The sequence below is a fragment of the Elephas maximus genome, chromosome 18 (genome assembly GCF_024166365.1).
Source record: "Elephas maximus indicus isolate mEleMax1 chromosome 18, mEleMax1 primary haplotype, whole genome shotgun sequence".
NCBI classification, from domain to species: Eukaryota; Metazoa; Chordata; class Mammalia; order Proboscidea; family Elephantidae; genus Elephas; species Elephas maximus.
In genome coordinates, this window is record NC_064836.1 from 47,167,784 (window position 1) to 47,183,799 (window position 16,016).

The 16,016-nt window shown below is 36.9% G+C and overlaps 1 protein-coding gene across 1 annotated transcript in view; it reads left to right on the forward strand.

Annotated features, from left to right (window-relative positions):
* The window catches only part of LOC126061808 (SAM domain-containing protein SAMSN-1), a 60,532-nt gene that overhangs the window by 19,453 nt on the left and 25,063 nt on the right, over positions 1 to 16,016 (forward strand). The window contains exons 2-4 of the mRNA XM_049858593.1: positions 5,876 to 5,947; positions 11,481 to 11,612; positions 14,844 to 14,973. Coding sequence (XP_049714550.1) covers positions 5,876 to 5,947; positions 11,481 to 11,612; positions 14,844 to 14,973 — 334 coding nt within the window. The remainder of the gene's footprint in view (positions 1 to 5,875; positions 5,948 to 11,480; positions 11,613 to 14,843; positions 14,974 to 16,016) is intronic.

A 16,016-nucleotide genomic window follows, 5' to 3' on the forward strand; every position in this document is an offset into this window, starting at 1 on the left:
AAAAAGGTAATTTGCACCCTGTAATTGCAGACACTCTTAGAAAGGAGCACATTTTTATTTTAGAAAGCTAGTTGTACTAAAATGAATTTAGAAAACAAAACATTATTTTCTTCTTAAACATGTCTGTACTTACGAACAACTGTGACCTTAAGCAATGATAACGATTTTTTACTAATTGGTTCCTTGACTAAATTATGAGAATGTTAACTTTTGTATATACTATTCTTAGCTATTATATAGGCATATTTCTTTTCTTTTCTTTTTTACCCAACATTTTATTATGGAAGATTTCAAGTATGTGTAAAAATTAAGAATAACACAATCTACCTACATATCCATTACTCAGCTAATCATTAAGTAATGGTCAATCAGATTTCATCTTTATGCCTTCACACTTGCTGTCTGTCACTGAATTATTTTAAATTACAAAAAATCCATAGTAATAAGTACTTAATATCATAGGGTAACCAGTCATTTTCAAATTTTTTCAGTTTTCTTCTGGATTTTTTGTTACAGTGGCTTATTTTATCTGTAACTAAACAAGTTCCATGGATTATATTTGGTTGATATAACTCTTAAAGGCTTTTAGTCCATGATTTCCCTTTGTATTGAGTGGTTGAAGAAACCAGGTTATTTGTCCTGTAGTTTCCCGTTGCCTGGGCTTTTTCTGATTGATTGCATCCTCTTTGTCATTTAACATGTTCCTCTATCTCTGTATTTCCTGTAATCTGGTAGTTTTGGAGTTTGGAGCCCTGGTGGTGCAGTGGTTAAGAGCCTGGCTGCTAACCAAAAGGTCGGCAGTTCAAATCTACCAGCACCGGGTTACTTTTCTCATGTACTGAAGCTCTTGGTTCAAAATGGTATTACCACCATTGCTTATGTCCTTCAATATATATGTTTATATATACCAATATTATTAACAATACGATTACTGAAAATAGGTTAAGATTTAGTGTGCTATTGTTTTTGTCCGTGGGATATAGCCGCTATGTATAAAACCAAAAACCTATTGCCACTGAGTCAATTTCTACTCATAGCGACCCTATAGGACAGAATAGAACTGCCCCGTAAGGTTTCCAAGTCTGTAAATCTTTATGAAAGTAGACTGCTACAACTTTCTCCTGAGCAGCAGCTGTTGGATACAAACCACCGACCTTTCGATTAGCAGCCGAAATGCTTTAACCACTGTACCACCAGGGCTCCTCCACTATGGACAGCCGGTCAAATTGCTGTTTTAAAATCACATAAAATAATCCCTCTGTCTTAAGCCATCAATTCAATATGGAATTGAGTTCATTTTGCTTTTGAATGTTTAGAGTTTTTTTATTTAATTTTGTTCAGTAAGTGAAACTTTTACATGGTTCTTAAGTCAACTCTACAAAACAAAATATATTCAGTCAAGAGTATATTTTCTCCTATCCCATTTACTCTTCCCCCCACCCCCCATTTCTTTAAGAAGAAAGGAGATATATATGCCTGTATTAAAACACATGAGGGATCAGTGGTGGTTCAGTGGGAGAATTCTCGCCTTCTGTGAGGGAGACCTGGGTTCAATTCCTGGCCAATGCACCTCAAGTGTGGCTGTCACCCGTCTGTCAGTGAAAGCTTTCGCATTGCTCTGATGCTAAAGAGGTTTCAGTAGAGCTTCCATACTAAGACAGACTAGGAAGAAAGTCTTAGCGAACTACTTCCAAAAAATCAGCCCGTGAAAACCCTATGGATCTCAACTGATTCTGTTGTGGATGGGGTTGCCATGAGTCAGAGGCTGACTCCGTGGCAGCTAACAACAACAACAACAACAATTAAAACACACACATATATTCCCACCCTTCTTAGATACTTGGCAGCTGACTGTGTACACTTCTCCCCATTATTTTTTATTTTTTTTTTTACTTGCATTATATTCTGGAGGATTTTTAAAGGGTTTTCATTGGCTAATTTTTGGAAGTAGCTCATCAGGCCTCTTTTCCTATTGTACCTTATTCTGAAAGCTCCACTGAAACCTGTTTACTATGGGTGAAACTTCTGGTATTTGAGACACCAGTGGCATTATAGCAAACATATTGTGAACTGCCAAAGAATAAAGAAATAAGTCTTAGAAAAAATATAACCAGAACATTCCTTATAAGCCAGGATAGCAAGACTTAGACTAGCTTACCTTGGACATGTCATCCGGAGAGCTGAACAGCTAGAAAAGGATGTCATGTTTGGAAAAGTAGAGACCCAACAAAAATGATAGAAACCCTCCGTGAGATGCATTGACAGAATAGCCATATAAAAGAACCCAAATATACCAGCAGTCTTGAAGATAGTGCAGGACTAGGAAACATTGTGTTCTGTTATACATAAGGTTGTCATGAGTCAGCGCCAACTCCATGTCAGTTACCAACAACATAATCTGGAGATCATTCCATAGCAGTATAAAGAGTTATATTTCAATTTTTTACAGTTGCATACATTTCTATTGTTTGTATTTGCCATATTTTTTCAATCACTCACCTCTTGATGAACATCGAGGTTTACAGTTTTTTATTTTTTTTTTTGCTAATATAAAGGTGCTACAATGAATGTGTGTTGGTAAATCATTTCATATCCAAGTATATTTCTAGTATACAAAAACCCGTTGCTGTCAAGTCGATTCCAACTTACAGCAAACCTATAAGACAGAGTAGAACTGCCCCACAGGGTTTCCAAGGAATGGCTGGTGGATTCGAACTGCTGACCTTGTGGTTAGCAGTTGAATGCTTAACCACTGTGCCACCAGGGCTCCATCTCTAGTATACATATCTACAAATGTGATTTCTGGGTCAAAGAGCATATACATATATAATTTTGCTAGATACTATCAAATTTCCCTCTGCAGATACTGTGCCATTTTACAAGTACATCTGTAACTGCATAAGGAAAGACTATAGTTTTTTTTTTTTTTTTTTTATAGCTAAAGATCCTCACTGAGATGGATTGACAGTGGCCACAACAATGGGCTCAAGCATAGCAATGATTGTGAGGATGGCGCAGGACCAAGTAGTGTTCATTCTATTGTACATAGGGTGGCTAGGAGTCAGAACTGACTCTATGGCACCTGACAACAACAAAGACAAACTATGATCTAACATCGACATAAAGAATTATCTTAAAAATGAGTTACATTTTTCTTTAAGCTACTCTTTCCATTGGTAGCTATTTGTTTACATAATAGCTTTGTCTTGATAGGAGCTTCTGTCATGAATTAATATTTGGTAAATCTAATCTATAAGCAGCCTTGGTGGAACAGTGGTTAAGTGCTCGGCTGCTAACTGAAATATCAGCAGTTCGAACCCACCGGTTGCTCCGAGGGAGAAAGATGTAGCAGCCTGCTTCCATAAAGATTGACAGCCTTGGAAAGCATATGGGGCAGTTCTACTCTGTCCTACAGAGTCGCTATGAGTCGGAGTCAATTCCACAGCACTGGGTTTGGTTTTTGGGTTTTAATCTATTACGGTCATACAATGCAAGATTATTGATATTCAAACACATTTTCATTTCTTAAGGACTGTGACCTAGGAGATATGCTGTACTTCCACATGATTCGTCTTTTCATTAGAAAGCTTGCAGGAGTAGAAATTATGAATTTGTTAATTGTTCAGACCTCATGGTACACAGTAGCCCTTTTTCATCATAAGCCATAACCTATGCATTTTGAAAGCATCTCAGAAAGTCGCTTTTAGACTAGAGAACAACACAATTAAAAAAAAAAAAAGTCTTTTTAAATACTTAGTTTTGCCTCTAAAGCATCTCTCAGCATGGATTGATATTATGCTCCTCTGGTTTGGAGCTGTTGAGTGATTAGTAATGAGATGATTGACAAAACCCAAAGTAATAGTCCCGTATCCTTCTTAAAACACTGCTCCTAAATCTGCTTTTTGTTATTGATATAATGGGGGATGAATTAATTTTAAAAGGTGGTGGCTATTGATTACTTAATGGAAGAAGATAGTGTGGAGAGAAACGCTGAAGCGAGCCTATTCCTGCCCTCCTGGGCAATGTGGCCCATTATCCAGTGGTGGAAATCAGACCTTAACCCTTATTAATATTTAATAGGTAGGAGACAGGGTGGGTGTAGGATAGAAAATTGCCCCCGACATAGGCTGTAGGAAGGTTTTGAGTATATAAATAGCAGATTTACCTTTGTTCAGATTGTTTATAAGCAGAACAACAACACACTCAAATCCCTTCTGTAATCTCTAAGCCGTGGTGGCCTGGAGAAACTCCTCCTAGGCAAGATGAAGTGATTAATGCTCTGGAAAGTCATTCTAGTTAAGTCAGCACTGCAGGAAGAGACTGTATTTTCCAGTGTGGTTCTGAATTTCAGCTCTTCTCTTCTTCTCCCCTCCAAACTCAAGGGCTTGTTCAGCAGGGGTGGCAAGTCGCAGAAGGCGTTAATTGTGTCTAACACAGCCATCATCCTTGGGGCGGTATCCTGTATCACACTGTCTATCAAGCTAACCCCTTGTCACATGTCAGGATCTTTTTTATTTCAGCTCATTTAAAATGGAAACAAGGAACTTTAAAGATAGCTGGTGGGAAGACAGGAGTATAAGAGTGCTTGTAAGAACTGGGTGCCTTTGAAGCTGACATGAACTAAAATTGGCTGTGATTTCTGAAAGAAAAATGCAAGGTTTTATAGATTACTGACTCCTGCTATTAATTTTTCAAATCACCAAGTTATTTTTCAGTACCACCAGCCTATTTTTTTAAATACGATAAGCTTGGAATGAGACACATTTCTTAAGGTAGAACGGATTCTTGGGATTTATGTGTACACAAAGAACATAATATCAGCTATCCACCATCCCAAACAATATAGAAAATTAAATAGGCACTGAGGAAAGAGCAATTTTTTGACTCAGCGACTCTAAAGATTTTTTTAAATGTGTTTAGAAGAATCACTTACTTTGTAGCATATCAGGATCCGTTTGCATTTACCTGACTAAAGTGAGGTGAACAGAATAAAAATTTAGCTTTGCAAGTAAAAGGGATCCGAGGGAACAGTCTTCTTTTAAAGTATCAAGCTTTTCTCAACTTCAGTGCATGATACTGATACAGAGGCCTCATTGTAATTCCATGTTAAACGTGGAAAGATCCCATTTTACTCCCAACCTCTCAATGCATGCCTAAGTGCTGCTTTCGATTGTTTGGTAGCTCAGTGTGTACACCATCTCTTTCTGACATCCAGCAGAGTTTCAAGTGATCAAGAGTCAGCAATGGAAATTTATGTGTTCATTTTTGTTTTTCAATACACTTGGTCTTTAAGAGGCATAGTGGTAAACTACTCTCATGCTTGGTTTTTGTTTGTTTCGTTTTTGGTATTGGTTTGTTGGTTGGTTAATTGGTTGATTAGTTGGTTAACACTACATGCCCTTCCTTCGTGGAAGTAAGTTAGTGGTTAGCTTATTCCAAAAGGCTCAGTCTGATGTCACAAAACAATATGTACATAAATTTTTGTATGAGAAATTAACTTGAGCTATAAACTTTCACCTAAAGCACAATTTTTTTTTTTTTTAAAAAAAGAGGCTCAGTTTAGAATCTATAGGTTTTTCAGTTGGCATTCCCAACAGCAAATATAATACTCTAAACTAAAAATTATTTAACAGACATTTTCCAAGGTGGTAAACACTTCACATTAAACTATGAAGATATTTTCTTGACTGCAAAGATTAAATGCTAACAATTGTTACACTTTAAATGCCTTTGGATGTTCCAGAGAGAAAAACTTTTTTAAGGTAATATTTGCAAGAAACTGGTGCTTATTAAATTACAATCAAGAATATTATCAGTTTTAACAATGAAGCCATAAATTCTAAATTTATTTTCCTTTATCTTTCCTTCTTTATAGCGCAGCAGCAGCTTTGGGAATTTTGACCGTTTTCGGAATAATTTCACATCAAAACCAGATGATTCTACTGAGGTTAGTATTTGATTTCATTTTTATGGATGTTATTCAGAGCCCTGGTGGTGCTTGGCTGCTTGCTAATCAAGAGGCCAGCAGTTCAAATCCACCAGTTGCTCTTTGGAAACCCTATGGGGCAGGGGCAGTTCTACCTGTTCTATAAGGTTGCTATGAGTCAGAATTAACTCACCGGCAATGGGCTTGGTCTTGGTTCGGTTTCAAACACTCTATGAAAGAAATTATGACGATAATATCACTTTCACAAACTACAGTAAGAATAACCCACATATTTTCAAATCATGGGCCTTGGATATATTTTTAAGGTAAAAGAACAAACAATTATTTGGTACATAGTTTTTTTTTTTTTTTTAGTACCATGCTGGACAAGGAGCCCTGGTGGTGCAATGGTTAAGTGCTCAACTGCTAACTGAAAGGTTGACAATTCGAACCCACCCAGCAGCTCTGTAGGGAAAGACTTGGTGATCTGCTTCAGTAAAGATTATAGCCAAGAAAACCCTATGGGTCAATGCTACTGTGTCACCATGGGTTGATGTGGGTCAAAATGGAATAGACAACACCTAACAATAACAGCATGCTGGGCACTAACTAAAACACTATCTAAGAAAACTAGAAGATATTTGGGAAGGGAAAATATGAACTTAAGAAAACAATTCAAAGTAACACAGACAATTCCAACCTTTCTAAGCATTTCCACCAGAAAACAATACATATGACAAATTTTATGTAAGCTATAATCACTTTAAATGAGTAAATGATTAAGTGACTAAACGTATACTTGTTCATGAGCACATATGACTTCTCTCAATTACACTGTTACATGTGCACTGAAATGTCTCATTGGTGACCATTACACATACACATTTGTAAACCATGAACACTTTAAATGTAGCTTAAGAAAATCTCTCCATAAAATTAGGCTTACTTAATAATTAACAATAATGCTAACAATACCTACGTTTTATTGAGCACTCTCTATGAGCAGGTACAATGCTGAACAATTTACCTACCTATAACTTTGGTACTATTATTATTTCCATTTTAGAGTTGCATATGCTTCATTTAGTAAAATTACCCCATAATTACACTGTTAACTAATCACCAAGGCAGAACTCAACCTTTTGTCTGATTCTAAAGTCTGCCATTCTGTTACGCTATCTCATAAACTGGGGCCACCTGTGGTAAGTGATTAACGAAATAGTAGAGAGGAAGGAGGAGTACTGAGAAAATTGAAAATGTATGTTTATCATTGAACCTGATTCAGGAACTCCACAGGTGATACATTCATTTAGATCAACCTGTTTTCAATCTTATGCATTTCTTAATTACTCATTCTACTTAAGGCATCTGCATTTTCATAAAGAATTTTTCCTTTTGTTGTATCTAATTTCTCCAAGTACCTTTGGGATTTCTGTGTGTCTACAGCATTTGAAAATATTTTTAATTTAGCAATATATATTCTAGGCAAAAGAAATGGAACAAAATGTAATCTGATGCTACCTTATAAATGTCATCATAGTACATATACATGTGTGTATCCGTTTTCTCTGTCTGTATATTTATATACCAAAAAACCAAACCCGTTGCCATCAAGTCGATTCTGACTCAAAATGATCCTATAGGACAGAGTAGAATTGCCCCATAAGGTTTCTAAGGCTTTCAATCTTTATAGAAGCAGACTGTCACATCTTTCTCCCAAGGAGCGGCTGGTGGGTTCAAACCAATGACCTTTGGTTAGCAGCCAAGGGCTTAACCTCTGTGCCACTAGGGCTCCTATATATTTATATACACATGCTTATATATAAATTTGTATATAAAAAACAAAAACCAAACCCATTGCTGTTGAGTCAGTTCCAGCTAATAGCGACCCTATAGGACAGAGCAGCACTGCCCCATAGGGCTTCCAAGAAGCAGCTGGTGGATTGGAATTGCCAGTCTTTTGGTTAGCAGCTGAGCTCTTAACCACTGTGCCACCAGGGCTCCATATTTGTATATAGCTATATAATATTATTTTATATTAATATTTATACAATTGTGTACAATAAAATGTATCATAACACAATGTATGTGTAGTGAGAGGCTTATCAAATTTTATATTCAGCTTCCATCCTATATAAGCCTTAAACTCTCTCTAACCATTCATAGACATATTCCACTGTTACTTACTTTGTGATTCTAGAGTAGCCTATGAAAGTAGCTCAGGCTCTTTGGGGCACATTGATTATTAATGGTATCCGAGTAATTTGGGAACAAACCTGGTAGTGCTGATAGGTTGCATATTTTTCAGCAATCCAGAATTCCTATATTCAGCAAATATTTATTGACAACCTATTTTACGACAGCATTTCCATTAAGCACTCAGGAAGTGCTGTGGAATTGACAGAAGAAAAACTGTCATGAAGACTGGAAACTAGAGACGGAGAAATATGGTAACAAAAATAAACATAAATACACATCTAAACGCACGTGTGAGTCAGGCTATGAAAGAGGACATCATCAAGTGGCAATGACAGAAAACAGTTAGAGTTAAAAAATATTTTGGGGCACTTTCTTTGAAGCTTCCGCAAAGAATGATAGAAAATGCTGGGATTAAAAATATCTGTGGTATGCTTTTTTGAAGCTTAGATAATAGTTAGGCAGTACAAAAAATAACATTCTTTCTTTTTCATTTTAGTTAGTAAAATAATGTTAAAATGAAGACAGATAAAGTTTAAGTAGAAAGAAAAGGAAAATGTTAACTCTAAAATTTTTAAGTGCTCCCAAGTTTTGTTTTATTCAGGGCTTTTGAATTAAGCAAAGAATCTTCATCTTCATAACCTAGAATATAGAAATTAATAAAGTACAATGAGGGCTTAAATTGGCTGTCCATTCATAATGCTCATAGGTAATTGGGGGTAAGATATGAAACAAAACAAAATATTGATTAATAATGATGTTAACTACATGTCTAAACCTTCCTATTACTCAATTTTACTAAAAAGAAGTTTCCCATCATTTTTTATATTCCCAGAATAACAACAACAAAAATAGGCTGCCCACCTATCAGAAATGATGGGCAGTACTAGACTTGATGACTTCCAAGGGTTCTTTTCTTGAAAAATCAGAGATATCAAGGTTGTGTATTCCCAAACATGTCCTAAAAAAAAAATTTTTTTTTCACTGCAAAAATCTTCTTGAGATGTTTAATTCATTCAAAAGATATTGAAGGCTGCTTATGTGCCTGGAAGTATTCTGTGGTTGTTAGCTGTTACTGAGTCAATTCTGACTCATGGTGACCCATGTGTGCAGACTAGAACTGCTCCACAGGGTTTCAATGCTGTGACCTTCGGAAGCAGATTGCCAGGAGTACCTTCTGAGGTATCTCTGGGTGGGTTTGAACCTCCAACCTTTTGAATAGTAGTCAAGTGCTTAACTGTTTGCATCATCCAGGGACTCCAGAATTATTCTAGAAACTCTGAATAAACAGAATAGACAAAATCTCTAGTATCATGGGGCATACATCATAGTGGGAAATGTAGACAATATTCAAACAAACAAAACATTATTGAGTAATGTTAAAGTAATGTTAAGTGCCTAGAAGAAGACTACATCAGGATAAATATACATAGTGTATGGGTAAGTGTGTACTATTTAAAATTGGCTGATCAATCAGAAAAGATCTCTCCAATTACATGACACGTGAGTAGAGACAAGATGAAAGCAGGAAAGTGTTTACGGATATCTAGGGGAAGCCAGCCTTGGTGATGCAATGGTTAACCTCTAGGCTGCTAACTGAAAGGTTGGTGGTTTGAACCCACACAACAGCTCTGCGGGAGAAAGACCTGGTGATCTGCTTCTGTAAAGACTACAGCCAAGAACACCTTATGGGCAGTTCTACTCTGTCACATGTTGTCACTATGAGTCAGAATGGACTTGATGGCACCCAACAATAGGGGAAGCCAACAGCAAAAGCTAATACAAATCTTGGTGGGAATATGATTGAGAAACAGCAAGACGACTACTGTGGCAATAAAATAGCATAGAGTTTTTCAAACTTTTAGCGACCATCGGGATCACTTGGAGATTGTTAACACACAGATTGAATCTAGGTGGAAGGAGCCGTGACTGGTGCAGCCTTTAAGAGCTTGGCTGCTAACCCAAAGGTTGGCAGTTCAAACCCACCACCTGTTCCTTGAAAGAAAGGTGCAGCAGTCTGCTTCTGTAAAGATTACGGCCTTCGAAACCCTAGGAGGCAGTTCTACTCTGTCCTATAGGTCCCTATGGGTCAGAATCAACTTGATGGCAAAGGGCTTTTTTTTTTTTTTGTCCGCAGGTGATGCCTATGTTGCTGGTTTGGGGACTGCATTTTGCTCACTGCTAGAGTGAGCAAGGGAGGCCTGATAAGTAGCTAGGGGTGATGTGGAGAGACTATTTTAGTTCATATGGGCTTTCAAAAACCAAAAACCAAACCCGTTGCCGTCAAGTCAATTCCAACTTATAGTGACCCTATAGGACAGAGTAGAACTGCTCCATAGGGTTTCCAAGGAGTGCCTGGTGGATTCGAATTGCTGACCTTTTGGTTAGCAGCCATAGCACTTAACCAGTACACCACCAGAATTTTCATATAGGCTTTATATTCCATAATATGTATTACCTTATAATATATATTAGATTAATTGCATCAAATCATCTTTTTTCTGTTATAGAGACACGTGGGCTATGAACACTTGGTTTTTTCCAACGTTAGATGGGAAGTCATCAGTTTAACAAGGCAAAAGTAGCCCAAATAAAAAATTTGATGAGTTCAGTATGTGAATTACATGAAAATTTCTGTGTTAATGGCTTGAAGAAGTTTGTATTTACTACTGCTTGAGATTGTGAGAAATTTGTTAAGGCGAAAAAAAATTGCAGCCTCTCTGTGGATTTAATTAAGTCCAAAACTTCTTAAAAATAACCATGACCGTGTCCATTTCTATAAGAAGCAAAAGGATATTTTAACTCCCATTGAGCACAGATTGATGCTATGGCCATTTCTAAAGTCTGCAATAAAATATACCCCAACTATATGGAGCCTGGTGGGGGTGGGGGGCACAGTGCTTAAGAGCTCAGTTGCTAACCAAAAGGTTGGCGTTCGAATCCACCAGCTGCTCCTTGGAAACTCTATGGGGCAGTTCTACTCCACCCTATAGGGTCTCTCTGAGTAAGAATCAACTTGAAGGCCACAGGTTTGGCCTGGTTTTGGTTATATGGACATAACCACTCACACACCTAATTGGTATTTAATTTTATTTTGACCAACAAAAAAACAGAACTGATTTTTCTACACAGATCTAAAAATAGTCAAAATTGTATAAAAATAGTGCAGATGTGCAACTTAGGTTCGAGTTTGTAACACAGGTAAATGGGCCTGGACCACTTTGAAAATACATTCCGTGTCCCAGTCATTTGGCATAAGGTATAGAAAGTCCACAAACTCGAAATCTTTTCTCCAAAGTGTTATTATGAAGTCTTTTTATTGGTTATTATTTTGTCTTTTCTAAACAATTCTAACTAGGTGTATGATGGTGAACCCATACATGAAAATGGAGAACAAAATAAAAGTCTGGGTAAAAAAATGAGAGCTATTTCCTGGACCATGAAGAAAAAAATGGGTAAAAAATACATAAAAGCCCTTTCTGAGGACAAGGTAAGTGCGTTCTCTTAATCACTTATATTTTTCTATTAGAAATTTCTTAAAATGTTGAATAGGTTCTTCTTCTAGACATAGAAGCAGTTAATGTTTCACAAGGTACTTAAGCATTTATTTTGTTCCTTATCCATTATGCCAATAAGTTCGGTAGAAGAAAGTATTGTAACTTCCATTTTAATGGAAGAAACTGAGGCTCAGAATAATCACGCAGTTTGTATGTGAAGAATAGCATTTCACACATGTTGTAGCATGTATCAGAACTTCAGTCCTTTTGATTGCCAAAAAATGTTCCATTGAATGGGTATATTGCATTTTATTTGTCCATTCATCAGTTATGGGCATTTGGCTTGTTCCACTTTTTGGCTCTTATGGACAACACTACTTGTAAATATTTGTGTACAAGCTTTTGTGTGGATATACGTTTCCTGGGTTTTTATTTCTCTTGGGTATATGGTAAACTCTGTGTTTAATATTTTGAGAAACTAGCAAACTTTTTCTAAGAAGATGCATTGCTTCTTATTCACACTAGCAATGTATGAGGGTTCTAATCTCTCCATATCTTTGTCAACACTTTTTATTGTCCGTCGTTTGATTCTAGCCACCTTAGTGGGTCTGAAGTGGAATTTCATTGTGGTTTTTATTTGCATTTCCCTAATGACTAATGATGTTTAGAATATTTTCATGGGCTTATTGACCATTTTTGTATCTTTTTTAAAATACCTATTTGCATCATTTCCCCATTTTTAATTGAGTTATTTGACTTTTTATTGTTGAGTTTCTTTTTTTTTTTTAATGTATTCTGAATGCAAGTCTCTTATCAGATGTATCATTTGCAAATATTTTCTCCATTTTTGTGGGTTGTCTTTTCACTTTCCTGATGGTATCGTTTGTAGCACAAAAGGTTCAAATTTTGATGCAGTCCAATTTATCTATTTTTGTTGTTGTTGCTTGTGCTTTTGGTGTCTTACCTAAGAAATCAATGCCTAGCCTAAGGTTATGCAGATTTACTCCTATGTTTTTTTCTTTTAAGAGTTTTATAGTTTTAGCTTAAATTTTGTGTATGGTCCATTTGAGTTAATTTTTTTATACGGTGTGTGTTGAGTCCAACTTCATTCTTTTGCATGTGGAAATATATCTGTAAGTTTATATATAATGTTTCCAACCCACAAAGACAAATAAAGATTGGATTTATAAAGACACTGATAATAAACGGCAATAATAACGAAAACTAAAAAAAAAAGAAATATTTGACTTATATCAGAACTGACTTATGACGGTGTCATCAGAACAGAACCCCACTGTAAGTCAGGGAATACCTATATATACCAAACTGCAAACTGAAACCTTGATTCTCTACATTTCTGCCTATATATATATATATATATATATATATATATATATAGTACAATAAACAAGACCATCATAATCCTACATGTTGAAACAAACAAGAAAAAAAACCCTAAGAACCATTCTAAATGATTTTGTTCTCTTACTTTTCACGGCAATTCATGTCAGCATATCACATTGGTTCTAACTCCAAAGCTTATCTAAAGCCTCTTCTCCATTTAAACTGCTCCTGCTTTACACATAGTCACCAACCTTTCTTGCCTGGATTGCCATAATAATCTAATTGGTTTCCTGTCTTCCACTCTTAGTCTCATAAAATCCATTCTCCACATGGAAGTTAGAGAGACCTAGAAAAGTGAAAATCAGACAACATCACTGCCCTGTTAAAAACTTCGCAATGCTTTCACAATGCACTCCATTACTATGATACATTCGTTCTGGTCCTCTGAGAAGCAGACCCCAAGATAAAGATTTATTGAGGAAAATTCCTGTGAAAAATAAAAGGGAGGAAGAGAGACGGACAGGGAGTGCTTTCAGGCTGTAATTCAGGTCTGACGTCTGTGAAAAGAGATGGGAAAGGAAGAAGGGTTGGGAAAGGAAGAAGGGTTGGGAAAAGAGGGTCTCAGGCTGCAACACCATTCTGAGAAAGCTTTGGCCAGGTTGATGGAAAGCCCTTGAGCCAAAATTCTCATTTACTCCAGTCTCAGGTCCTTCCAAAATGGCTTGAATGGATCCTGACTGTATCAGTCATTGCCTGGGAGCATGGCCTTAGGGCAAATTCCGTGGTGAGTCTAGAGAGGCACTTGGTGTGGTTGTCAGTCACATAGAGTCCCTGCAGCAAAAGATCTCTGTGACACATGTTCGTGACCACCTCATGTGGTCTATAACACTCTTCGTGATCTGGCTCCAATCTACATTTCTGAACTCCTATCCTAACACTTCTCTCCCACACAACGCCAGTGGCATTGGGATTGTAGCTTTTGCCCGTACAACTCAAGCTAATTCTAAATTTAATTTCTCTTTACTTGCTGTTCCTTTTGCTTGGATGACTCTGCCATCAAATCTTTACATAAATTACGTTTTTTTTTATTCACGTAAAGAAGTTAGTACAATTACCTTATTTAAGAGATCTTTGGAAGCTACCCCATCTAAATCAGCCAGCCTTCCCCAACCCTAATGCTAGTAGCCAATTTGTATCACATCACCAATTTTATATTTTTCATAGCATATGTATCAAAATGAACACGAACATACATACATAGCCTAATATTTTAGGTTGTACCTCATTAGAGCAGGGAGCCTGTCGTCTTGTTTACTACGGCATCTGTAAAACCCAAATACCAAACCCATTGCTGTCCAGTCGATTCAGGCTCGTAGCAACCCTATAGGACAGAGTATAACTGCCCCATAAGGCTTCCAAGGAGTGGCTGCTGGATTCGAACTGCCGACATTTTGGTTAGCAGCCGAGCTCTTAACCACTGTGCCACGAGAGAATCTGTAGTGCCCAAAAAAGTGCCTGGTACATAGAAGGTATTCTATAAACTTGTGTTGAATAACAGATAAAGCACAGATGTCAATAAGTCTACCGTCTCTGATTAAGAAGTCTTGATAAGCTATTCATCCTAATTTGCAACAATGAAGCATTATAATTTCAGTTGAATTCCACACTGGTTTTATCTAAAGAATTTTCCCGAGTATACTGTAAAATGTTTTGCTAGGAACTCAACTAAAGATTAATCATGCTCATATTTTGTGCTGATATATTCCTAACTACTTTACTGCTGAAATATGTCTTGTTTGTTAAATCAACGCACATAGTGAACATCTCCATGGAAGTCTGTTCTCTGCATTTAACCTGTGATACTTTATGTTTTACCGAAGGATGAGGAAGATGGAGAGGATACCCACTCGTGTCGGAACAGTGACCCCATAATTGGGACCCACACTGAGAAGGTCTCCCTCAAAGCCAGTGACTCCATGGATAGTCTCTACAGTGGGCAGAGCTCATCAAGTAAGGCTACAGACTAAGTGACAAGATTCTAGATGTGAGGTCCAGTTTAAGTTAATTAAAAACAACTCCTTTGCTCCTGTGTGCTCTTGTTTATCAAATTAGCAACCAAGGTTCCAGTGCTTGATAAGAGAAATGGTAAAAATGTAGGGTGTATCGAATCTATATAGAGTTGCTATTGTCCAGAAGGATACATAATACATGAGACAGAATTATGTATTGTTTTAAAACTTTTAACACTAGAGTCAGCAGGGCTATCGAGAGATGCTCCAAAAAGGTTATGTTGGGTAATCAGATTGGCATCCCCCAAATAAAAATATATGCCGGGGAGAGGTGAAGTATGTTGTGTCAAATTTTTTTTTAATTGTTTAAATTTAAATAAATGAAACCCCTTTTTTTCTTTGTCCCTTCATCTCCCTTGTCTCTTCTGCCCTTTTCCTTCCCCTCCTGCTCTCTCTCCTCTTCCTCCCTCCCTTCTACCTCTTCCTTTTCCTGGCTCATTCTCCCTTTTACTCAGTCCTTCCCTCTCTCTCTCCTTTTCCCCCTTTCCTTTCTCACCTTCAGTCTCTCTTTTTTCTTCCTTTCCTTTCTTTCATTTATTTTTTCTCTCCTTTTTTCCTGAAGCATTCTGAAAAGTGCAGGACATTCACATCCATTCTTAATTTTTAGGTCTTGATCCAACATTAGTAAGTAAAAACAATATATAAATACTAAATGGTTGAGTGTAACCAATTCGGGGACAAAAAGGCGTTAGCAAATGTCCAACAAGGCTTTTTTAATGAACATTGATATTTTTCTGAGAAGCGAAAGCACTCAGGATTTAGTCACATATCCTGCTACAATGTTCAGACAGAACTACTGATACTGCAGGGTGCCTTAGGGCTTTTTATGTGCAAACTGTTGCATATCCCTCTAATCTTTTCAGGGCTTTTAAATGTTTTTGCAAAGTTTATTTTCCATTTCCATTTAAATCGACTCTTTCCCGTTACTGAAGATGGATCACAAAGGCCAGATGTTTCAAATATTGTGAATTTTATTCCCATTCC